At 51.1% G+C, this 22,796-nt stretch overlaps 2 protein-coding genes and 1 pseudogene across 9 annotated transcripts; 2 read left to right on the forward strand and 1 right to left on the reverse strand.

Moving 5' to 3' along the window:
- Positions 1 to 7,257: 7,257 nt before the first annotated feature.
- On the forward strand, positions 7,258 to 7,358 carry LOC128580091 (uncharacterized; annotated as a pseudogene).
- A 397-nt stretch (positions 7,359 to 7,755) lies between these two features.
- SPOUT1 (SPOUT domain containing methyltransferase 1) lies at positions 7,756 to 19,318 on the forward strand. Of its 8 annotated transcripts, none has more exons than XM_053560248.1 (15): positions 7,756 to 8,145; positions 8,749 to 8,794; positions 9,040 to 9,162; positions 12,264 to 12,312; positions 12,396 to 12,478; positions 12,952 to 13,111; positions 13,632 to 13,721; positions 13,832 to 13,881; positions 14,103 to 14,233; positions 16,292 to 16,364; positions 16,481 to 16,579; positions 17,446 to 17,548; positions 17,702 to 17,849; positions 18,275 to 18,348; positions 18,562 to 19,318. In XM_053560248.1, the coding sequence occupies exons 1-15, from the start codon at positions 8,110 to 8,112 to the stop codon at positions 18,728 to 18,730; spliced, it is 1,434 nt and encodes a 477-aa protein (XP_053416223.1). In that variant the 5' UTR covers positions 7,756 to 8,109; the 3' UTR covers positions 18,731 to 19,318. The 8 variants fall into 8 exon arrangements, with proteins under 8 accessions (XP_053416223.1, XP_053416241.1, XP_053416251.1 ...); XM_053560227.1 differs by lacking the exon at positions 7,756 to 8,145 and adding an exon at positions 8,153 to 8,325 and having other exon boundaries at positions 8,660 to 8,794; XM_053560257.1 differs by lacking the exons at positions 7,756 to 8,145; positions 18,275 to 18,348 and adding an exon at positions 8,153 to 8,325 and having other exon boundaries at positions 8,660 to 8,794.
- Positions 18,720 to 22,346, reverse strand: ENDOG (endonuclease G). Its single transcript, XM_053560519.1, has 3 exons — positions 21,644 to 22,346; positions 20,514 to 20,623; positions 18,720 to 19,068 (listed from the first exon to the last, which is right to left on the reverse strand). Exons 1-3 carry the CDS (start codon positions 22,148 to 22,150, stop codon positions 18,786 to 18,788), a joined length of 900 nt encoding a protein of 299 aa, XP_053416494.1. The 5' UTR covers positions 22,151 to 22,346; the 3' UTR covers positions 18,720 to 18,785.
- Positions 22,347 to 22,796: the final 450 nt, after the last annotated feature.

The following is a 22,796-nucleotide window of genomic DNA, read 5'->3' on the forward strand; positions in this document are numbered from 1 at the left end:
CGTGGCTCAGTGGGTAGGGCGCCGGCCCCATGTACTGAGGGTGGCAGGTTCAAACCCGGCCCCGGCCAGCTGAAACAGCAGTGGCAACTGCAACAAAAATAGCCGGGCGTTGTGGCGGGCGCCTGTAGTCCCAGCTACTGGGGAGGCTGAGGCAGGAGAATTGCTTAAGCCCAGGAGTTGGAGGTTGCTGTGAGCTGTGACACCACGGCACTCTACCAAGGGCAACAGTGAGACTCTGTCTCAAAAAAAAAAGCAAGGCCCATCCCAGCTACTTGGGAGGCTGAGGCAAGAGAACCGCCAAGCCCAAGAGTTGGAAGTTGCTGTGAGCTGTGACGTCATAGCACTCTACCAAGAGCAACATAGTGAGACTCCATCTCAAAAAAAAAAAAAAAAGGCCCAGAGAAGGGCAGGGACCTGGGGCGTGCCCTAACACCCTTCCTCACCTTCTGTCAGTTTGACCATAACTATCAATTATTGACACTAGGTGTGGTGGCTGGGTTGATCACAGGTGTGTGTATGTGTGTAGAGGAGAGTTCCGACGAGGAACACACAGATATGCCCACAGGGCAGGAAGAACAGCCCCATGCGGGCCAAGAGCACCAGGGACTTGCATGATTAGGCAGGAGGAGAAGGAGCAGCCTTCTCAGATGCCCATCATCTCCTTAACCCTCTGAGATAGGATTGATCTCCATTTCTCAAGTTAGAAGACCATGTTGGAGGTAGGATGATGTGCCTTAGGCCATCCAACTAGCCCCCATAGGAAAGCAAAGATAGCTCCTGCACTCATTTATGAGGTGGTCTCAGGAGATGTGTCTTAAAGTTCCTTTTGTAAAAAGCACATGCTCATATCACGTGTGTAATTGGGAGAGCTGTTGGGAACATATGGTATAATAAAAAACATATCTGGTCTGGGCAGCGCCTGTGGCTCAAGGAGTAGGGCACCGGTCCCATATGCCGGAGGTGGCGGGTTCAAACCCAGCCCCGGCCAAAAACCACAAAAAAAAAAAAAATATATATATATCTGGTCTTTGTCCCTGATTTTCGATACAGAAAAAAATCCTAAACCTCATAGCATTTCTGAGAAATAGGAGTTTTCGTTATTCATAAGATGTCCCTTTGGAAGTTGAGATTACAAGGTTAGAACTTCTTCTTTTTTTTTGAGACGGAGTCTCAAGCTGTCACCCTGGATAGAGTGCTGTAGCGTCACAGCTCACAGCAACCCCAAACTCTTGGGCCTAAGCGATTCTCTTGCCTCAGCCTCCCAAGTAGCTGGGACTACAGGTGCCTGTCACAACACCCAGCTATTTTTTGGTTGTAGTTGTCGTTGTTTGCCAGGCCCGGGCTGAATTCAAACCCGCCAGCTCCAGTATATGTGGCTGGCACCCTAACTGCTTGAGCTACGAGCGCCGAGCCAAGGTTAGAACTTCTAACCCGTCCCTGACTCCACTTCTGCCTACAGGGAAGGGAGAGGGATTAAATTTTGAACTCATTAATTAGTCATACCTATTAAATGAAACCTATTTTAAAATATTATAACAGATTTAAAGGTCTAATTAGCTTATGTTAGCGAGTCTGGAGCTAGGTAGCATCCCATTCCATAGAATAGAAGGTGTGCTCCAAATTGCTCAGCAGTGGGGGTTGGCTGTATAAGCAGAAAAGGGCCAAAGAAAGCAGAAGAGAGAAAGGTGGCTTGGTCATTTCAAATTACTTTCCCTTTAGGCCCCAAATGAGGGGGACTTCTTTATCATCTGCTTCTAGTAAATTAGGCTCCTAGCTCCTTCTGATTGGTTGCTATTAATCTTTGGGAGTTTTTTTGGTTTTGCTCTTGTTTAGTTTTGTTTTTTGGAAAACTGGCCCATTTCTTCAAAGTTCAGTTTGATTGACTGGGTGTGGTGGCTCACACCTGTAATCCTAGCACTTGGAAAGCCAAGGTGGGTGGATTGCCTGAGCCCAGGGATCTGAAATCAGCCAGATCAAGACCCTGTCTCTAAAAATAGCCAGGTGTTGTGGCAGGTGCCTGTAGTCCCAGCTACTTGGGAGGCTGAAGCAAGAGAATTGCTTGAGCCCAAGTTTGAGCTTGCAGAGAGCTATGACACCATGGCACTCTACCGATGGTGACAAAGTGAGACTCTGTCTAAAAAGAAAAAGTTGGCTCTGTGCCCGTAGCACAGTGGTTACAGCGCCAGCCACATATATCAAGGCTGGCAGGTTGGAACTCAGCCTGGGCCACCTAAACAACAATGACAACTGCAACAAAAAATAGCCAGGTGTTGTGGCAGGCACCTGTAGCCCCACCAACTTGGGAGGCGGAGGCAAGAGAATCGCTTAAACCCAAGGGTTTAGGGTTGCTGTGAGCTGTGATGCCACAGCACTCTACCAAGGACGACATAGTGAGACTGTCTCAAAAAAACGTTCAGTTTGATTTCATGGCATTTCGCACAGATGACTGACTCTGTCCTATTTTCTTTTTTTTTTTTGGACAGAGTCTCACTATGTTGCCCTTGGTCACAGCTCCAACTCTTGGGCTTGAGCCATTCTCTTGCCTCAGCTTCCCAAGTAGCTGGGACTACAGGCTCCCGCCACAACCCCTGGCTATTTCATTGTTGTAGTTGTCATTGTTGTTTAGAAGGCCTAGGCCGGGTTTGAACCTGCCAGCCCTGGTGTATGTGGCCGGCACCGTAACCACTGTGTATGAGTGCTGAGCCACTGTCCTAGTTTGGTCTGGTTTATTGGTGTCTAGTGCAGCAGTTCAGTCCAAAACAATGGTCTCTGATGCATTTTTGTTTAAAGAACTCTATATAAAAATGCTGAAACTGGGCTGGGCATGGTGGGCTGACACCTGTAATCCTAGCACTTTAGAAGGCCGAGGCAGGAGGATTGCTAGAGGCCAGGAATTTGAGGTTGCAGTGAGCTATAGTGACATCACCACATTCTAGCCCAAGCAAAAAAGTGAGGGTATGTCTCAAAAAACAACAAACAAAAAACTCCTGAAACGGGCGGCGCCTGTGGCTCAGTGAGTAGGGCGCCGGCCCCATATGCCGAGGGTGGCGGGTTCAGGCCCAGCCCCGGCCAAACTGCAACCAAAAAATGGCCGGGCGTTGTGGCGGGCGCCTGTAGTCCCAGCAGCTCGGGAGGCTGAGGCAAGAGAATCGCGTAAGCCCAAGAGTTAAGAGGTTGCTGTGAGCCGTGTGACGCCACGGCACTCTACCCGAGGGCGGTACAGTGAGACTCTGTCTCTACAAAAAAAAAAAAAAAAAAAAAACTCCTGAAACTATGAGGCTCAAGGAACTTCCAGGTTCATGAAAACATCCTTGAGGGCTGGGCGCAGTGGTTCACACTTGTAATCCCAGCACTCTGAGAGGCTGAGATGGGTGGATTGCTTGAGGGCAGGAGTTCAAGACGAGCCTGAGCAAGAGCGAAAGAGCGAGACCCCATCTCTAAAAATAGCCGGGCATTTTGGCGGCGCCTATAGTCCCAGCTACTTGGGAGGCTGAGACAAGAGGATCACTTGAGTCCAGGAGTTTGAGGTTGCTATGAGCTGTGATACCATGGCACTCTACTGAGGATGACATAGTGTCCCCCCCCCCCAAAAAAAAAGGATGAAAAGTTTAAGGTGGATTTATACTTACTTTCGGTGGTTATTTGCTTAATCCCTCTTCTATTGGGTTGTAAATGCCAGATCAGGGTCTGCCTTTGCTTACTACCCTGGTATTGTGTTTCTGGCAGTTAGAACTGGGAGTTCTTTTTTTTTTTTTTGGGACAGAGCCTCAAGCTGTTGCCCTGGGTAGAGTGCTATGGCATCACAGCTCACAGCAACCTCCAACTCCTGGGCTCAAGTGATTCTCCTGCCTCCGCCTCCCATGTAGCTGGGACTACAGGCGCCCACCACAACGCCCGGCTACTTTTTGGTTGCAGCTGTCATTGTTGCTTGGCGGGCCCAGGCTGGATTCGATCCTGCCAGCTCAGGTGTATGTGGCTGGCGCCTTAGCTGCTTGAGCCACAGGCACCAAGCCAGTACTGGGAGTTCTTGCCTCCAAATAGATGCCACTCAATAAAAATTGTGGATTGGATGAATATTGACTTTTTTCCAGATTAATATGAAGATACAAACCATTAGGTTACAATGTTAACATTTGTTAGGTAAGGTCACTGTTGTAGTTATCCCCGTCACCCAGGACATGTGCCATATACACTTATATTGTGCCCATTAGGTGAGAGCACACCAATCTTTCTCCCTCCTCCCCTCTCTTCTCTTCCCCATCCCCCCAATTGAATTAAATTGAGTTTTTGTTTGTTTTTTTTTTTTTTTTTTTTTTAATTTGGTCGGGGCTGGGTTTGAACCCACCACCTCCGGCATATGGGACCGGCGCCCTACCCGCTGAGCCACAGGTGCCGCCCTAAATTGAGTTTTTATCTTGTGTGAGCAAGAATATTGACCCTTACGTGTATTTATTTTGCAAAGAGAGTATCACATTCATTGCTAGCAAAATGGCACAGGCAGTTTGGAACAGTGGACGTAGTCTTACAAAACTAAACATAGTCTTGCCACAGGATCCAACAATCCTAGATTCTTCCTTATAACTTGAAAACTCATGTCTGTACATAAACCCACACATAAATGTTTGTATCAGCTTTATTTATAAGTGCCAAAAAATGGAAGCAACCAAGATGTCCTTTCTAACGTGAATGGATAAACAAATTGTGGCACATCCATACAATGAAATACTATCCAGCGATAAGAAAAGAAAAGAGAGCCAGATGTGGTGGCTCACACCTGTAATCCCAGCACTATGGGAAGCTGAGGCAGGAGAACCGCTTGAGGTCAAGTCTGAAACCAACTTGAGCAACATAGCAAAAAATATGTATATATATGTAGCTGAGCAAGGGGGCTTGCCCCTGTATTCCCAATACTCTGGAGGCTAAGATGGGAAGATCACCTGAGCCAAGCCTTGAGTTCAAGGTTGCTGTGAATTATGGTTGTGCCACTTCCTTCTAGCCTGGGCAACAAAGGAAATCCTTGTCTCTAAAAAAATAAAAATAAAAAAATTTTGAGGCCAAGCATGGTGGCTCACGTCTATAATCCTAGCATTCTGGGAGGTCAAGGCGGGTGGATTGCTTGACCTCACAGGTTCAAGACCAGCCTGAGTAAGTGCAAGACCCCAGTCTAAAAAAAAAAAAAAAAAAAGCAGGGGTGGTGCCTGTGGCTCAAGGAGTAGGGTTCCAGCCCCATATACCGGAGGTGGCGGGTTCGAACGCAGCCCCGGCCAAAAACTGCTGGAAAAAAAAAAAAAAGCAGCACAGTGGCTCACGCTTGTAATTCCAACACTTGGGAGGCAGAGGTGAGTGGATTGCCTGAGCTCACAAGTTCAAGACCAAGAGTAAGACCCCATCTCTAAAAATAGCCAGACATTGTGGCAGTCACCTGTAGTCCCAGCTACTTGGGAGGCTGAGACAAGAGAATTGCTTGAGCCCATGAGTTTGAGGTTGCTTTGAGCTATGACTCCATGGCACTCTACCAAGGGCCACAAAGTGATACTCTGTCTCAAAAAAAAAAAAAAATTTTGATTAAAAAACTTTTTTTTTTTTTGCAGTTTATGGCCGGGGCTGGGTTTGAACCTGCCACCTCCAGCATATGGGGCTGGTGCCCTACTCCTTTGAACCACAGGCGCCGCCCTTTTTTTTTTTTTGAGACAGAGCCTCAAGCTGTCACCCTGGGTAGAGTGCCATAGTGTCACAGCTCACAGCAACCTCCAACTTCTGGGCTTAAGCAATTCTCTTGCCTCAGCCTCTGAAGTAGCTGGGACTACAGGTGCCTGCCGCAATGCCCAGCTATTTTTTGGTTGTAGTTGTCATTGTTTGGCAGACCTAGGCTGCATTTGAACTCACCCAGCTCTTGTGTATGTGGCTGGCACCTTAGCCATTTGAGCTACAGGCGCCGACCCTAAAAAAAACATTTTATTTTCTTTTTCTTCAAGACAGAGTCTTACTATGTCACCCTCAGTAGAGTTCCATGGCATACAGCTCACAGCAAACTCAAACTCTTGGGCTTAAGTGATTCTCTTGCCTCAACCTCCCAAATAGCTGGGACTACAGGTGTCCACCACAACAATGCCTGGCTATTTTTATTTTTTTTTTGTAGAGACAGAGTCTCACTTTATCGCCCTCGGTAGAGTACCATGGCCTCACAGCTCACAGCAACCTCAAGCTCTTGGGCTAGGTGATTCTCTTGCCTCAGCCTCCTGAGTAGCTGGGACCACAGGCGCCCACCACAACGCCTGGCTATTTTTTTGTTGCAGTTCGGCCTGGGCCAGGTTTGAACCCGCCACCCTCGGTATATGGGGCCGGCGCCCTACTCACTGAGCCACAGGCACCACCCTCCTGGCTATTTTTTTGTTGCAATTGGTTAGTTGGCCCAGGCTGGGTTCAAACCCGTGACCATTGGTGTAGGTGGCTGGTACCATAACCACAGTGCTATGGGTGCTGAGCCAATTAAAAACATTTTTTTAAATTGAAATATCAAGCCACAAAAGGACATGGATGAACCTTAAATTAATATAATATCGTTTAATGAAAGAAGCCTATCTGGAAAGGCTACATACTATAGGATTTCAGCTATGTGACATTACAGGAAAGGCAAACTAGAGGCCAGGTGTGGTGGCTCAGACCTGTAATCCTAGCACTTGGGAGGCAGAGGCAGGTTAATTGCCTGAGCTCACAGGTTCGATACCAGCCTGAGCAAGAGCAAGAGCTCGAGCTCATCTGGAAAAATAGCCAAGCGTTGTGGCAGGCACCTGTAGTTCCAGGACTTAAGGAGACTATTGCTTAAGCCCAAGACTTTGAGGTTGCTGTGAGTTGTGATGCCATTGCACTCTACTGAGGATGACACAGTAAAACTCTGTCTCAAAAAAAAAAAAAGGGCAAACTACAGAATCAATAAAGACCGGTGGTTGCCAGGGGCTAGGAGGGGGAAGAGGGGATGATTAGGTGGAGCATAGGCGATTTTAGGGCAGTGAAACTATTCTGTAAGATACTTTAGTGGTAGATACTATATATTTTGTCAAAAGTGAAGGAGTGAACCCTAACTTAAACTAAGGATTTAGTTGATAGTAATGTATCAATATTGTTCATCAAATGTAACACTACCGCCTGCAAGAGAGAGGGACCTGAGGTAGAAGAAGGAGGGATACATAGGGATTCTTCCTACTATATGCTCAATATTTTTTAAAGCTAGAACTGCCTTACAAGACTTTAAAAACAGTCTGTTGAGAACAACTACTAAACCTGGAACAATACAGAAAATATTAGCATAGCCCATGCGTAAGGATGACACCCAAATTTGTGAAGCAGTCCCAAAAGATGATAATACTAAAATAAAATAAAGTCTGTTAATTAAAAGAAAAAGAGTAGGGTTGGCGTGGTGGCTGATGACTATAATCCTGACACTCTGGGAGGTCAGGGTGGGTGGATCCCTTGAACTCAGGAGTTTGAGAACAGCCTGAGCAAGACTCCGTGTGTCTCTCTCTCTCTCTCTCTCTAAAAAAAAGTAATAATAAAGCCGGGCGTTGTGGTGGGCGCCTGTAGTCCCAGCTACTCAGGAGGCTGAGGCAGGAGAATCACCTAAGCCCAGGAGTTGGAGGTTGCTGTGAGCTGTGTGACGCCACGGCACTCTACCAAGGGCAATAAAGTGAAACTGTCTCTACAAAAAAAAAAAAAAGTAATATTAAAATTAAAAAAGAGAGAAAAAATTAAAAAAGAGAAAGAGTACATGAATTAGTAAAAGAACTTGAACTTGATTAAATTATCTCCAAGATCATTTCCAGCTCCAATCACACTCCAGCTCTGGGCCTGAAACCACCCAAAGGTCTGAGTTTCTCACCTGTCCCAGCCCAGGGGGATGAGCCATGACAGTACTAGAGATTCTACTCATCTGGGAACTTGCGACTAGCCCTAAGCCAGAGCTCCCCGGATTTAAGGAGCCCACGCGGCGGCCACCTGGCGCCTAGGCCACACCCCCACACGATTGGCTCTCCGATTGGACAGCTCGTGGAGGTGTGGCCGGAAGAGGCACATCTGATTAGCAGGGGCGTGACCAAAGGTTTGCGGAGCAACATGGCGGAGCCCACGAGGAAGCGGCCTTGTGGCCCGGTAAGTGGCGGGACCAGGGACCCCAGGCTGGCACCTGGGTGGAGGCATGAGAACAAGCCAGGTAGATGCCCATGGCGGGACCAGGTGGGACTTTCTGCTCCCTACGTCTCGCCAATCCGAAGACCCGGAGGTGCTGCAAGCTGATTGCCGCGCGTACCTCAGCTCGGTTGAGAACCCGAGGTGGGAGCCGTGGTCGGGAGCTGGAGATGGAGCGTAGGTAGCCTGTGCTCAGAGCCCCCTGTGGTTCTTTGGTACCAGTCACATTACCTGCTCTCAATCCTGAGCTCTTTCGTAATTTGTCTTCTAACTCCCAGGGCGATTGTGGGCAGGTCTTGTCCCCCGAGCCTCAGTTTCCTCTTGTGTTCCGTGGGAACTACTCAACAGTTTATTGAGTGCTTACTGTGTGCCAGGCCTACACCCAGGCATTGAGAGTACAGCGAGTCCCTCCCTTCCTGCCGCTCCCTGGGGCAGCAGTGTGTGGAGGTTCTCTGGTTTTCTCACCGCCTCAATTTAGAAAGGGAGAATTACCATGGAGAGCACGAAGTGGACTTCCTCCCAAGTGTGACCTTCAACCTTGCAGTCCTAAACTTCTCCCTATTCCAGGGTGAACATGGTCAAAGAATTGAGTGGCGAAAATGGAAGCAACAGAGTAAGTAAGGGCTGACAGAGAGGGAAGAATGTGCCTACCCTGCCATGCCCTCAGGAAAGACACCAGCTTTATCCCCTCTGGATCCCACAGTACCCAAGGTGGGGAGGAGGAAGAGGCCAGGAACCCTGGGGATGTTCCTTTGTTGCCCCCTGACTGCTTACCCAGCAGCACTCTAGAGCTCCAGCTGACTTGAGAGGAAACCAGGAAACTGTTCCCTAGATCAATCAGGATGTTTTCTTATCCAGAGAAAGAGGAGAAAAAGAAGTGGAAGGATCTTAAGTTGACCAAAAAACTGGAGCGGCAGCGGGCACAAGAGGAACAGGCGAAGCGCCAGGAGGAGGAGACAGCTACACAGAGGGATGACCATGGTAAGCAGGCTGAGTCCTGGGGAGGCCTCTGTGTTGTGGCTTGCAGTACCTGTCCTGCAGCCAGAGCAGAGAACGTCATACCTGGAAGGGCCCTTGGGGAGACTAGTGGAGCCAAACATCTTGTCCTGGTTGGGTATGGCCACTAATGCTTGTAATCCTAGCACTTTATGAAGCTGAGTCAGGAAGATCACTTGAACTCAGGAGTTCAAGACCAGCCAAGCAAGAGCAAGACCCCATCTCTACTAAAAATAGTCTATTTTTCCAGTAGTTGTGGTAGCAGGTACCTGTAGTACCAGCTACTCAGGAAAGCTGAGGCATAGGGATCCCACTTGACCCAGGCATTTGAGGTTGCCGTGAGCTAGGCTGATGCCACAGCACTCTAGCCTAGGCAGTAGAGTAGGACTCTGTCTCAAAAAATCAATCGTGGGCAGCGCCTGTGGCTCAAAGGAGTAGGGCACTAGCCCCATATGCTGGAGGTGGCGGGTTCAAACCCAGCCCCAGCCAAAAACTGCAAAAAAAAAAAAAAAAAAAAACAATCGTGTCCTGTTGGAGAAACTGAGGTCCAGCTTAGGAGAGGGACCCAGCAAACAGTTCTAAACCCCTACTTAAGTAGATTTCAAGCCTATGGAGGGTAAGCATATCTCTTAATGTTTACCTCTAGAACCTCATAATCTAGATTTAGTGGTAGTTATTTTTTACTTTTTTCTTTTTCTTTTTTTTAAGACAGAGTCTCACTACGTCACCCTCGGTAGAGTGCCATGGCATCACAACTCACAGCAACCTCCAACTGTTGGGCTTAAGTGATTCTCTTGCCTCAGCCTCCCAAGTAGCTGGGACTACAGACCCCGAGCCCTATTTCTCTTTTTTTTTGAATTGACACAGTGTCTCACCATGTTCCTCAGGCTGGTCTTGAACTCCTAACCTCAAGGGAACCTTTCTCAGCTTCCTGAGTAACTAAAATATAGGCACAAACTACTTCACCTGGCTATTTCTTTTTTACTTTTTCTTTTTCTTTTTTTTTTTGTAGAGACAGAGTCTTACTTTATGGCCCTTGGTAGAGTGCTGTGGCATCACACAGCTCACAGCAACCTCCAACTCCTGGGCTTAAGCGATTCTCTTGCCTCAGCCTCCCGAGTAGCTGGGACTACAGGCGCCCGCCACAACACCCAGCTATTTTTTGGTTGCAGTTCAGCCGGGGCCGGGTTTGAACCTGCCACCCTCAGTATATGGGGCCGGCACCTTACCGACTGAGCCACAGGCGTCACCTTTACTTTTTTTTCATTTTTAAAATTTTAATTTCATTTTATTATCCTCACCAGTAGACAGTGTGGGATTTTTTAATTTTTCTTGAGCATTTTCTCTGTGCTTTAATTTAATTTTCATTTATTTATTTATTTATTTTTGCAGTTGTCATTGTTGTATTAGCTGGCCTGGGGTTGGGTTTGAACCCGCCAGCCTCCATGTATGTGGTCAGCACCTATCCATGAGCTAAGGGTGCCGCCCTCATTTAATTTTTTTTTTTTTTTTGTAGTTTTTGGCTGGGGCTGGGTTTGAACCCGCCACCTCCAGCATATGGGGCTGGCGCCCTACTCTTTTGAGCCACAGGCACCACCCTAATTTTTTTTTTTTTTGAGACAGTTTCAGTCCGTTGCCCTGTGATTGAGTGCTATGGCATCATGGCCCACAGCAACCTCAAACTTTTGGGCTCAAGTGATCCTCTTATCTCAGCCTCTTGAAAGCTGGGACTACAGACACCTGCAATAATATGCCCAGCTAGGTTTTATTTTGTTTTGTTTTGTCCTATTTTTTTAGTGGAGACAGGGAAAAATTTTCCAATTTTATGACCACAAGACTATTTTATCTATGCGTTGCTGGAATTGGTTTTTCTCATGCAACATTGTACCATGGATATTCTTCCATGTCAGTACATCTGGATCTAGCCTAGTTTAATGTATCTCTTTTTCTTCTGGGAGACCAAATCTGTGGAGTGGGAGCCACATCTTAGCCTAGTAGAGCCTAGTGGTAACCTGTGAGGATGTTAACAGTGGAGACAGTGATCAGCAAATCATCTGTGCCAGAGACCAGAAAGCCATTGAGGGATGGCGCCTCTTGTGGCTCCCTCCAGAAAACCCTAGAAAGAAGAGAATGTGTTGGGTGGCGCCTGTGGCTCAGTGAGTAGGGCGCCGGTCCCATATGCCGGAGGTGGTGGGTTCAAATCCAGCCCCAGCCAAAAAAAAAAAAAAAAAAAGAAGAGAATGTGGGAGTTCCTCTAGAGCCAGAAGGCCTGAACCCATATCTTAGCTACCCCACCTTTCATGTGACCTCAAGTCATGTATTTGACTTCTCTGGACTGAAGGCTTCTCACTTGAAAGTAGGGATAATGGTAGTATTTACTTACTAGGCTATTGGGTTAACATGCACACATTAAATTAGACATTGGCTCATGTTACTTTTTTTTTTTTTTGCATCACCCACTTCACAGTCAAAAAGAAATTTTTTTTTTTTAGACTAGTCAAGTGCAGTAGTGAGAAGGGGGAAAGAGTGGAACAAGGAGTTCAATCTGTAACTGACTGAACAGTCAAGTGAGATCACTCACTACCTCCAGACCTGCCTACTTTTTTTTTTTTTTCTTTTCTTTTTGAGATAGAGTCTCATTTTGTTGCCCTCGGTAAAATGCCATGGCATCACAGCTCACAGCAACCTCAAACTCCAGGGCTCAAGCAATTCTCTTTACCTCAGCCTTCCAAGTAGCTGGGACTACAGGCACCCGCCACAGCGTGCCACATCTCTTTTAATTTTTATGTATTTATTTATTTATTTATATTTTGAGACAGAGTCTCACTTTGTCACCCTCAGTAGAGTGCCATGGCATTGCAGCTCACAGCAACCTCAAACTCTTGGGTTCAAGAGATTCTCTTGCCTCAGTCTCCCAAGTAGCTGGGACTTCAGGCGCCTGCTGAAGCGCCTGGCTATTTTTTTGTTGCACTTGTCATTGTTGGTTAGCTGGCCAGGCTGGGTTCGAACCCACCAACTTTGATGTATGGGGCTGTTGCCATAACCACTTTGTTGCAGACACTGAGCCGTCATATCTCTATTTTTAGAAATGAGATCTCACTCTGGCTCAGGCTGGTCTCGAAATCGTGAGCTCAGGTAATCCACCCACCTTGGCCTCCCAGAGTGCTATAATTACAGGTGTGAGCTACTGCACCCAGCCTCTTTTTTCTGTTGCCCAGGAGTGCAGTGACATCATCATACCTTGAACTCCTGGGTACAAATGATCCACCTGCCTCAGCCTGCTGCATAGCTAAGACTATAAGTATGCATCTCTGGTTAATTTTTCCATTTTTAGTGTAGAGATGAGGTCTTACTATTTTGCACAAGCTGATCTTAAACTTCTCAGCTCAAGTGATCCTCCTCCCTTGGCCTCTCAAAATGCTAGGATCACAGGCATGACCCACAGCGCCCAGCCTCAGCTCATGTTATTATCCCCATTTGACAGCTGGAGAATGGAGGCAGAAAGGGCCAGAGCCATTTGTGAGCTTAGGCCATTTCTTCTAACCTCTCCCTGGCCTTGCCCAGTGGTTTTCCCTGAAAAGGAGCCTTGGAAATTACAGTATCCATTTTCTTTCTGGAGACTGAGGCCCAGAGAGAGGAGTTGAATCTATTTTGTCAGTGTCAAAATTCTTGCCAGTTGGATAGTCTCTTATCTTGGGACCTAGGGACTGAGGAAGGGAAGGGAGGGTAGGCCCCTGCCTCTTAGTCTGACCAGGAACACCCTCCCCTGCCTAGGGCGGCCTTATACCCTGAGTGTGGCCTTGCCGGGCTCCATCCTGGACAACGCCCAATCGCCTGAGCTTCGCACCTACCTCGCTGGCCAGATTGCCAGAGCCTGCACCATCTTCTGTGTGGATGAGATTGTGGTATTTGATGAAGAGGGCCAGGATGCCAAGTGAGGGGCCATCCCATAGAGTGCTGGGGCTTAGGGAGAAGGGAGGGACTACCAGGATTGGCCATGGCTTCACTATGCCCCCTGTCTGCCTGCCAGCTCTTTTTGAGTGCCCTGCCTGAAATGTTCCCATTGTAATCCTTTTTTTTTTTTTTTTGTAGAGACAGAGTCTCACTGTACCGCCCTCGGGTAGAGTGCCGTGGCGTCACACGGCTCACAGCAACCTCTAACTCTTGGGCTTACGCGATTCTCTTGCCTTAGCCTCCCGAGCAGCTGGGACTACAGGCGCCTGCCACAACGCCCGGCTATTTTTTGTTGCAGTTTGGCCGGGGCCGGGTTTGAACCCGCCACCCTCGGCATATGGGGCCGGCGCCCTACTCACTGAGCCACAGGCGCTGCCCCCCACTGTAATCTTTGATGGGTAGAGCTGCCAGGCAGGGGTGGTGACTACAGAGGGAGGATTGGATGGGAGGAGTTCTTGAAGGGGCCACAGTTGGATCATGAGCCCTATCTCTCTCTCCAGGACTGTGGAGGGGGAATTCACGGGAGTCGGCAAGAAAGGCCAGGCATGTGTACAGCTGGCCCGGATCCTGCAGTACCTGGAGTGTCCACAGTAAGGGGGTGATCCCCTGGGCATGAGGGAGGGGTATGTCAAAGTGGAGGTCAGGAAGCAGGTGACCTCTCCTTGCCTGGGTACTTCCTGAGGTCTATGTTTCTTGCTAGGTACCTGAGAAAGGCATTTTTCCCCAAGCACCAGGATCTACAGTTTGCAGGTAAGGCTGAGTGGGCCAACCCTGTTTCCCATGGATCACCCCTCAGACACTGAGATCATCCTGTCTTACCAGCCACTGTCCTGCTGAGGAAGCAGACCCAGGAGGCCCCGCCTGTAGCTCATGTCAAGCAGCAGTTTTGTGGCAGACCCTGAATCATGGTCCCCACTGTACCTCATGTGCTTAAGCACCTTCCAGACTCTTCCCAGCCCTCCCTCCCACAGGGCTCTTGAACCCCCTGGACAGCCCTCACCACATGCGTCAGGATGAGGAGTCTGAGTTCCGGGAGGGCATCGTGGTGGACAGACCCACCCGGCCGGGCCATGGCTCCTTTGTCAACTGTGGCATGAAGAAGGTAGGAATGAAAATGTGGTCCGGGGGCGGCGCCTGTGGCTCAGTCGGTAGGGTGCCGGCCCCATATACCGAGGGTGGCGGGTTCAAACCCGGCCCCGGCCAAACTGCAACCAAAGAATAGCTGGGCGTTGTGGCGGGTGCCTGTAATCCCAGCTGCTCGGGAGGCTGAGGCAGGAGAATCGCTTAAGCCCAGGAGTTGGAGGTTGCTGTGAGCTGTGTGAGGCCACGGCACTCTACCAAGGGCCATAAAGTGAGACTCTGTCTCTACAAAAAAAAAAAGAAAAGAAAATGTGGTCCGGGACAGAGGGCAGACAGGGTCATGTGAGTAGGAGACCTGGCTGCACATCCCCAGTTGATGTAAGTTCAGATCAGAGTACTGCCCCAAACAGGGCTCAATAGATAAATCCAGGGATGAATTTGTTTAAAAAGCAAATCTTGGCTTGGCACCTGTGGCTCAAGCAGCTAAGGTGCCAGCCACATACACCTGAGCTGGCGGGTTCGAATCCAGCCTGGGCCCACCAAACAACAATGACAGCTGCAACCAAAAAATAGCCAGGCATTGTGGCAGGTGCCTGTAGTCCCAGCTACTTAGGAGGCAGAGGAAGGGGACTCTCTTGAGCCCAGGAGTTGGAGTTGGAGGTTGCTGTGAGCTGTCATGCCATACCACTCTACCCAAGGTGATAGCTTAAGGCTCCGTCTCAAAAAAAAAAAAAAGCAAATCTTAGAGCTGGCACAGTGGCTTACACCTATAACCCCAACATTTGGGGAGGCTGAAGGAGGAGAGTCTCTTGAGGATGGGAGTTTAAGACCAGCCTGAGCAAAGAGTGATCCTCGTCTCTACAAAAAATAATTAGCCAGGTGTGGTGGTGTTTTCCTTTAGTCCCAGCCACTCAGGAAGCTGAGATAGGATGATCACGTGAGCCCAGCAGTTCAAGGTTGCAGTGATCCATGATCATACCATGGCACTTTAGCCTGGGTGACAAAGCAAGACCCTATCTCTTGCTGGTCATGATAGTGGCCCCATAAAATTAGCTGGGCATGGTAGTGGCCCACTCTTGCAGTTCTAGTTACTTAGGAGGAGGATCCCTTGAGGCTAGAAGATTAAGGCTACATTGAGTTGATGAGTGGTGGCAGAGCAAGACCCTGTCTCTAGTAATAAATAAATGGCAAATCTTAATCTGAGAAAGCTGATTTAAAAAGGAAGAAAAGGCAGTGCCTGTGGCTCAGTGAGTAGGGCGCCGGCCCCATATCTCGAGGGCTGTGGGTTTGAACCCGGCCCCAGCCAAACTGCAACAAAAAAATAGCCAGGTGTTGTGGCGGGCACCTGTAGTCCCAGCTACTTGGGAGGCCGAAGCAAGAGAATCACCTAAGCCCAAGAACTGGAGGTTGCTGTGAGCTGTAACGCCATGGCACTCTACCGAGGGTGACAAAGTGAGACTCTGTCTCTTAAAAAAAAAAAAAAAAGAAAGACAAGCATGGACCAGATGGCACGTAGGCAAAAGGAGAAAAGCATGAGAAACCCTCAGAAGGGGAAGCAAGTTACCCTGCAAAGGGTGAGTTATTCAAAATGAGCACAAAACGTAAATGAAGTTATCATTCATCACAGTTCCCATGTGAAGCATTTACCAGCCATTGTTTATGGCTCATTTGTTTTGAAATGGGTCTTGCTGTGTTGCCCAGGCTGCCTTTGAACTCATAAGTTTAAAGGATCCTGCTGCCTCAGCCTCCTGAGTTCTGGGAATACAGGCCTGTGTCACCATGCCCAGCTTATATGTGGACAATTTTTGGTTTGCCAGATGAGGAACTTGAGGCTTAAAGAGGTTAACTGCTTTGCACAAACTCCTATAGCTAGTTAAGTGGCAGAGCCACCAAAATGTAGCCCTGGGATTTTATCCACTTCCAATCTGTACTGGCCCCAGGCCATCATGGTTGATCATTGTGTTGCATGAATGCTCTCATAGCAGGGCCGCTGGGTCAGCTCTTCCGCTGGTGGCCTCTGTGAGAATGGTGACCCCTGCTGGTCTTGAAGGGAATGGCACCCATTCTGGCTTCTCCTCAGGAGGTGAAGATTGACAAGAACCTGGAGCCTGGACTTCGCGTGACTGTGCGACTGAACCAGAAACAGCTTCCAGGTATCCGGAAACTTCCTTGGATCCAGGAGTGGCCTGGCCATCCTGAAGGCTCAGAGCCTCCTCTGTCTACTTCCTGTCCCCTTTACCCCACTTTACAGACTCCATTTCCCCTCCAGAATGCAAGACCTACCGTGGCAAGGTTGTGTCATCACAGGACCCTCGCACCAAAGCTGGTCTCTACTGGGGCTACACCGTCCGACTGGCCTCCTGCCTCAGTAAGGACACAGCTTCCTTCTCTGAATATCTGTGTATTCCTCTGTCTGGGAGGCAGCAGAGAGCCTTACTTGACCTAAAAATCAACTTGCTGTGTGTCCTTGCACAGGCGCCTGTCCCTCTTAGGGCCTCTCTGAATGCGTGGCCTTGAATGCTGTTAAGGACTTCTGGGGAGATGGGAGCAGTGGCTTACCCCTGTAATCCTAGCACTTTAGAAGGCTGAGGTGGGTGGATTACTTGAGCTCATGGTTCAAGACCAGCCTGACCAAGAGCAAGATCCTATCTCTAAAAATAGCCAGGTATTTTGGCAGGTGCCTATAGTCCCAGCTACTTGGATGCTGAGGCAAGAGGATTGCTTGAGCTCAAGAGTTTGAGGTTGCGGGGCGGCGCCTGTGGCTCAAGGAGTAGGGCGTCGTCCCATATGCCGCAGGTGGCGGGTTCAAACCCAGCCCCAGCCAAAAACCACACAAAAAAAAAGTTTGAGGTTGCTGTGAGCTATGACATCACAGCACTCTATCTACCCAGGGCACAGAGTGAGGCACTGTCTCAAAAAAGGGGGTGCGGGGGTTCTTGGGAAAAGTATCATGATTGTCAAGATGCCTGCCCTGGGGGTAGGAATGAGGCAAAAGGCCAGAGAAGTCAAAGGTCCTTTACCTGTGTCTGCCCTACCTCTGCCTTATTCTCCCTAAGCACAGGCTTGGTCTCTACCCTGCTCAGTCCTTGACTTTCCAGGAACAGGGGAGGGCCTGGGTGCAGCTCCCTTACCCGAGTGTCCTTCTACATACCCCCCGCCACATGTGCATACAGCCAAGAAGCTGTGGCTTGTGGGGAGCAGGACTGCTAAGCTGGCTTGGCCCCCTTCACCCAGGTGCTGTGTTTGCTGAGGCCCCTTTCCAGGATGGCTATGACCTGACCATTGGGACGTCAGAGCGAGGCTCTGATGTGGCCTCTGCCCAGATTCCCAGCTTCAGGTGTGTCCTACCTGGGGCAGGAGCCAGGGGTGGGGGTATGGAGCCGGGAAAAGCTGTATACATTGGGTCCTGACTATGGGGACAAAAGAGCCAGAGACTGTGGTCAGTGGGCCCTAGTGGACAATCATTGATAACTTCTCCTGTGGGTGTTAGGCATGTGCTTGTGGTGTTTGGGGGCCTCCAGGGGCTGGAAGCTGGAGTGGATGCTGACCCCAACCTAGAGGTGGCTGAACCCAGTGTCCTCTTCGACCTGTATGTCAACACCTGCCCTGGCCAGGGCAGCCGTACCATCCGCACAGAGGTGAGCCCACCCGCCCCCTGCCACTGGGGGCCTCAGGATCAGGGGTGGGGGTAGGGGGAATCATAGCTTTCTTCCTGGAGCCCACCCCCACCTAAGGCTGCCTTCTCTGGAGATGGGCCCCTCACCCCCTGGGCCTCCTTCTATAGCAGTCTTGTGCTGTGGACAGCGAGACACGAGTGCAGCTGCAAGTTAGGAGTCCTGTGTGTTCATGCCAGTCTTGGGCTCCCAGGCTGGGTGGCCCACTCAACCCTGCCCCGGTTCCCTGTGACATTCTCAAGGACCTCCCTTGCACCTCTGGTAGCCATGTGTAGCTACTTGGTCCTGGGTGTCATGGAACCTGTGCCCCCACTTTCAGGGTCAGCTTGGAACACTGCTATGCACACTCTTCCATTGTCCTATCAGTCTCAAAGGGATGTTCCCAACAGGTGGACCACCCCAGTCTACCTGTCCCTGAGGCTCTGCCCAGACCAGCTGCAATGAGCCTGCCAGCCATACCCCAGTAAGAATCTGGGCTCCCATGCCTGACCCTTCTTCCCTGCCCAGGAAAGGGGCATTATTACTATCCTCCCCGTTTTACAGAAGAGGAGACTGAGGTACAGGCTATGCCCCTCACTAAGTGGCAGATCTACAGTGTGGACATGGGCTGTATCCTGGGTGGTCAGGCACCTGCCAGCCTCCCAGGCCCTAGCCCATTGCCACATTCTTGTCCTAGGAAGCCATCCTCATCTCTCTGGCCGCCCTGCAGCCTGGCCTCACCCAGGCGGGTACCCAGCCCACCTGACAGTTCATTTGCGTCCAAAGCAGCAGTGAAGCAGCAACAAAAGCAGGAGTTCCTGTGGGTCACCAAAGATGGATACACCAACACTTGTCTCCAAAAATAACCACTTTTAATGCAATCCCAGCCCCACATGCCACAGTCTCACTGGGCTGCCACCCTCACTTGCTGCCAGCAGTGATGGCCTTGAGGCTGCCTCCCCGCGCCAGGATATTTGGCACGAAGAGCAGCCCGGAGGCCCTCTCAATGCTCTCGATGGGCACCAGGAAGCGTTCCAGCGGGATGGTCTCATCCACAGGCGCATTGGGCATCACATAGGAGCGGAGTTCGATCTGCCCACCCATTGCCTCCAGGATGAGCACCTTGAAGAAGTGCGTGGGCACTGCCACATGGTTCTTGCCAATCACCTGGTACTTCACATAGGATTTCCCATCAGCCTCTGTCCTGTGGGCAGACCCACGCACACATGGGGAAGAGAGCCAGGTTGAACCCAAAGCCACCTTCTCCAGGAAGTCCTCCCTGATCTTAGGCTTCTGTCAGCAGGCAGGGCCACTCCCTCACTGTGAGATTCTGTGTCCTCCCTGGCTCCTTGCAGCTGGGAGCTCTTTCTGGGGTGGAGACTCTTTCCTCTGGTTTTTCTCATGCCCAACAGTGGGTCAGGCAGGATGCATAACAATAAATGTTGCTGAAAGAACTGAGTAACTTCTAAATAATCACATTCATCTGTGCAGATGCTTGTTTACTACCTGTCCCTTCCTGTGGAAGTAATCACCAAGTGGACAAGGACCCAGCATAGAGCCTGACACATAGCACCTGGAAGGTGCCAGGACACGGGAGGGGCAGCTGACAAGCTTCCCCAAGCAGTCTCCTGTTTCACTTGCTAGTGAGAGTTTATTAGCATCTCCAGCAACCTCCTGGCCATTCTGTGCGGAGCCCTTGCCATGGGCGAAGCCCTGGGCTAAGCATGTGGTATCTGCCATCCCTCTCAGCCCCCAGTGACTGTGAGGTCACAGGCTTTTTTTTTTTTTTTTTTTTTTGAGACAGTCTTACTGTATCACCCTCAGTAGAGTACTGTGACGTCACAGTTCACAGCAACCTCCAGCTCCTGGGCTTAGGCGATTCTCTTGCCTCGGCCTCCCAAGTAACTGGGACTACAGGTGCCTGCCACAATACCTGGCTATTTTGTTGTTGCAGTTCGGCCTGGGCCAGGTTCGAACCCACCACCCTCAGTATATGGGGCCAGTGCTCTACCCACTGAGCACAGGTGCTGCCCTGAGGTCACAGGTTTTATCTCCATTTTGCAGGGGAGGATATTGAGGTCATTTGCCCACAGCACCAAGGGGCTAGGTGATAGGGCCTGGATTCCCTCCCAGCCTGCTGACTGCCCAGTCCCCATCTTAAGTGGGACTTAAGAAAAATCACTGAGTATTCCCAGAGGAGATCAGTCCCTTCCACCAGGGAGGCAGGGCTGCCACAGGACAAATATGGAGCTGGGCCAGGCTGATCTTAGTTGAAACTCTGGCTCCAGGGGAGAGTGGGGGAAGAAAGTGCAGCAAGCAGAACTGGTGCATCAGCATCCTCCAGGGTCTCCATCTGGGCAAAAGCCAGGGTTGGGTGGGCATGACGAGAACTGATGAGGGAGAAGCAAGGCCTGATTGAGGGCCTGCTGCCTCTGGGCAGAGGAGGCATGATCCAGGTGGCAATACCCCACAGGTTTCTGGCTATGCAAAAGGAATGGGGAGGCTAAGGCAGGAAAACAGACTTGCCAAGAAAGCAGAGCAGTGACCTGATACTGACCCGGGTCTGGGCAAGCCCGGTGCATGCATGGCAAGAAAGGACTTCAGTAAGTGGGACGCCCTGCCACCCTCTGACCCTGGTCTCGGCCTCACCTGGGCAGGAACAGCGGCCCTGTGCAGACATAGACGTTTTGGTAGGTGCGGGTCAGACTGCGGCTGTACTTCTCCAAGTTGTTCCAGGCATTCTGGTTGAGGTGGGGCACCTGTTGGACAGGTGGGGCTCAGTGGGCCTGTGACTGAAACCTTCCCCGTTCTATCATAGGGCTGCCCTGAGTTCTGAGGGAGTGGGCACGCTAGTGGGGGACTAGAACAAGGAAACTTAGGCTTAAGGGCATGAGGGTGGAGCCTGGGCTGGGCTGATGTGTTGGCCACCCCTCCTGCACTCCCCAGGTCTCAGTCTCAGCTCAAATGAGCAGCAGGAGGAATGAGCACACCTCTCCCTTTCAGAGAGAATCTGAAGGTAGTCCCCGGTGCCCAGGCGCTCACAAGAAGGCCAGACCTCCCAACAACCAACCCTGTCCTAGTCTAGGCTGAGCTAGGAGCAGCGCCTGCTGGGAGTGTTATGAATCTGCCTCCTCCCTTGAGCTCCCGAACAAAGGAAAATGAGTAGAGGACTGAGCCCCTGGGAGGGAAGTTGGGGAAGTCAGGGTTGGAGGCTGCTACTCCACAGGTTTCAGCCAAGCCCCACCTCAGACTCCATCACGGATGCCAGGCCCTGCTGGGAACAGGCCTGGACTTAGGGTGGCTAGACCCAGGTGCACAGTAACTGGCACAAACATCCCGATGGTGCCTGGTGTCTTCTACCTGCTTTGAGGCAAGCAGGGTAAGACATGGCTGAAGGCTCATGCCCCTCCAGACTGGATTCTCTTCCTGTTGTATGACACTGGGCAACGATGTCTCTCTGAGGCTCATTTCCCTCCTTGCAGCTAATAATGAGCCAGGAAGAGTGCTCATTACTTTTACACGCACTTTCTTCAGTATACCGAGAAACTGAAGCTCAGGAAGGGGCCGGGGACTCAGGGTTCGAGTGCCAGCCATGATCGGACTCAACAGCCTGCGTCCCCAGGGCTCCTCCCTCCCGCCCAGGGCGCACCGCGTGATCAGAGGGGCCTGATCTCGAGCGCACGCTCGGAAGCTCCTCCATTCTGCGGAAGAACAACCGAGGTCCGGGAGGCCTGACGCCGGCCCCACGTTCAGCGATCGGACTGGGGCGCGGGCGCTACCTGGGGCGCGATGTTGCTCAGGTAGAAAGTGTCGTCCACAGCCTTCTGGCTCCAGCGGTGGTTGGCGGCGGCGGCGAGGTGGCCACGGTCGAAGCCGCTGCCGCGATAGTCGGCATTGGTGGCGCGGTGGTAGACGTGCACCGAGTCATCCTCGCGGAAGTCGCACGAGCGGCGATCGCCGTCACCACGGAGCCGCTCGGGCCGCAGCTGCTCGACCACCCAGAGAGCGCCGCGGGTGCGCGGGTCGTAGCACAGCACGTAGGACTCGCGGCTCTTGAGCTGCGCCAGTCCGGGCAGCCCATACTTGGCCAGCTCGCCCGGGCCGCGGCCCGCCGGTCCCCCGGGCACAGCGGGCACCTCCGCCGCTGCCACCACTGGCAACACCGGCAACCGACCCAGAAGCCCCGGCGCCGCCTGCACATCCGCCCGCCGCTGCCGCCAGCCCTCTGCAGCCGCACCCAGCCCCGCGCCCAGCGCCAGGCTCAGACCGGTCCGCAGGGCACGCATGGCCGAGAGCACCGCTGGCCCCCGCCGGGACCCAAGGCGGCCCCACTGGCGGAGGGCGCTGCCACAGGCGTTGTTGCACCCGAGACACTTTAAGGAGCCGCGCCGCGGGGGCCACCGCGGAGAAGGGGCCCCCGGGAACGACCTTCTCTTACAGTCGCAAACGCCTCCCAAGTCCCGGCGCTCTAAACCACAGGAGGCGGGACCGACCTCAGCACGTCCCCAGGTCCCTTTCTTTGCCCTTTTAAGCTGAGGGGCGGGGCTGAGGGACGAGGCACTGCCTCAGCTCTGGATTGGCCGCAGGGGTCGGGGACGCTCCTCCTCTGTGCCCAGGGACCACCGGCTTAAAGAGCAACCGATGGTGGAAAACTACTCTAAAGCGCTTTGACGACTTCGTTTAATCCTCAAAACCGCCCTAAGAGAGGTCGCATAGTTAGCAGAGCAAGGACAGACCCAAGATCTGTCTGACCCTCAGCATGTCGTCCGATTCTTTACATTCTAAGTAAGATAAGCTCCAATCCTACTAGATTGGCAAAGGTTTTTATATTAACACCAGCTTGAGGACAAGGATGCTGTCAGCACTGCTGGTTGGAATAGAAACCTGGCATTAGGAATCCGGAAAGCAGCTTGACAGAATGTATGAAGTCTT

This window comes from Nycticebus coucang, chromosome 2 (genome assembly GCF_027406575.1).
Source record: "Nycticebus coucang isolate mNycCou1 chromosome 2, mNycCou1.pri, whole genome shotgun sequence".
Lineage (NCBI taxonomy): Eukaryota > Metazoa > Chordata > Mammalia > Primates > Lorisidae > Nycticebus > Nycticebus coucang.

Coding starts and splice junctions, on each gene's coding strand:
- SPOUT1 (XM_053560227.1), top strand. CDS start 8,211: ATGCCCATGGCGGGACCAGGTGGGACTTTCTGCTCCCTACGTCTCGCC. Junction 14,234..16,291: donor TCAACTGTGGCATGAAGAAG/GTAGGAATGAAA, acceptor GCTTCTCCTCAG/GAGGTGAAGATTGACAAGAA. Junction 17,549..17,701: donor GCCCAGATTCCCAGCTTCAG/GTGTGTCCTACC, acceptor TGTGGGTGTTAG/GCATGTGCTTGTGGTGTTTG.
- ENDOG (XM_053560519.1), bottom strand. CDS start 22,150: ATGCGTGCCCTGCGGACCGGTCTGAGCCTGGCGCTGGGCGCGGGGCTG. Junction 20,624..21,643: donor TGAGCAACATCGCGCCCCAG/GTAGCGCCCGCG, acceptor CCTGTCCAACAG/GTGCCCCACCTCAACCAGAA. Junction 19,069..20,513: donor GGGCCGCTGTTCCTGCCCAG/GTGAGGCCGAGA, acceptor GTCTGCCCACAG/GACAGAGGCTGATGGGAAAT.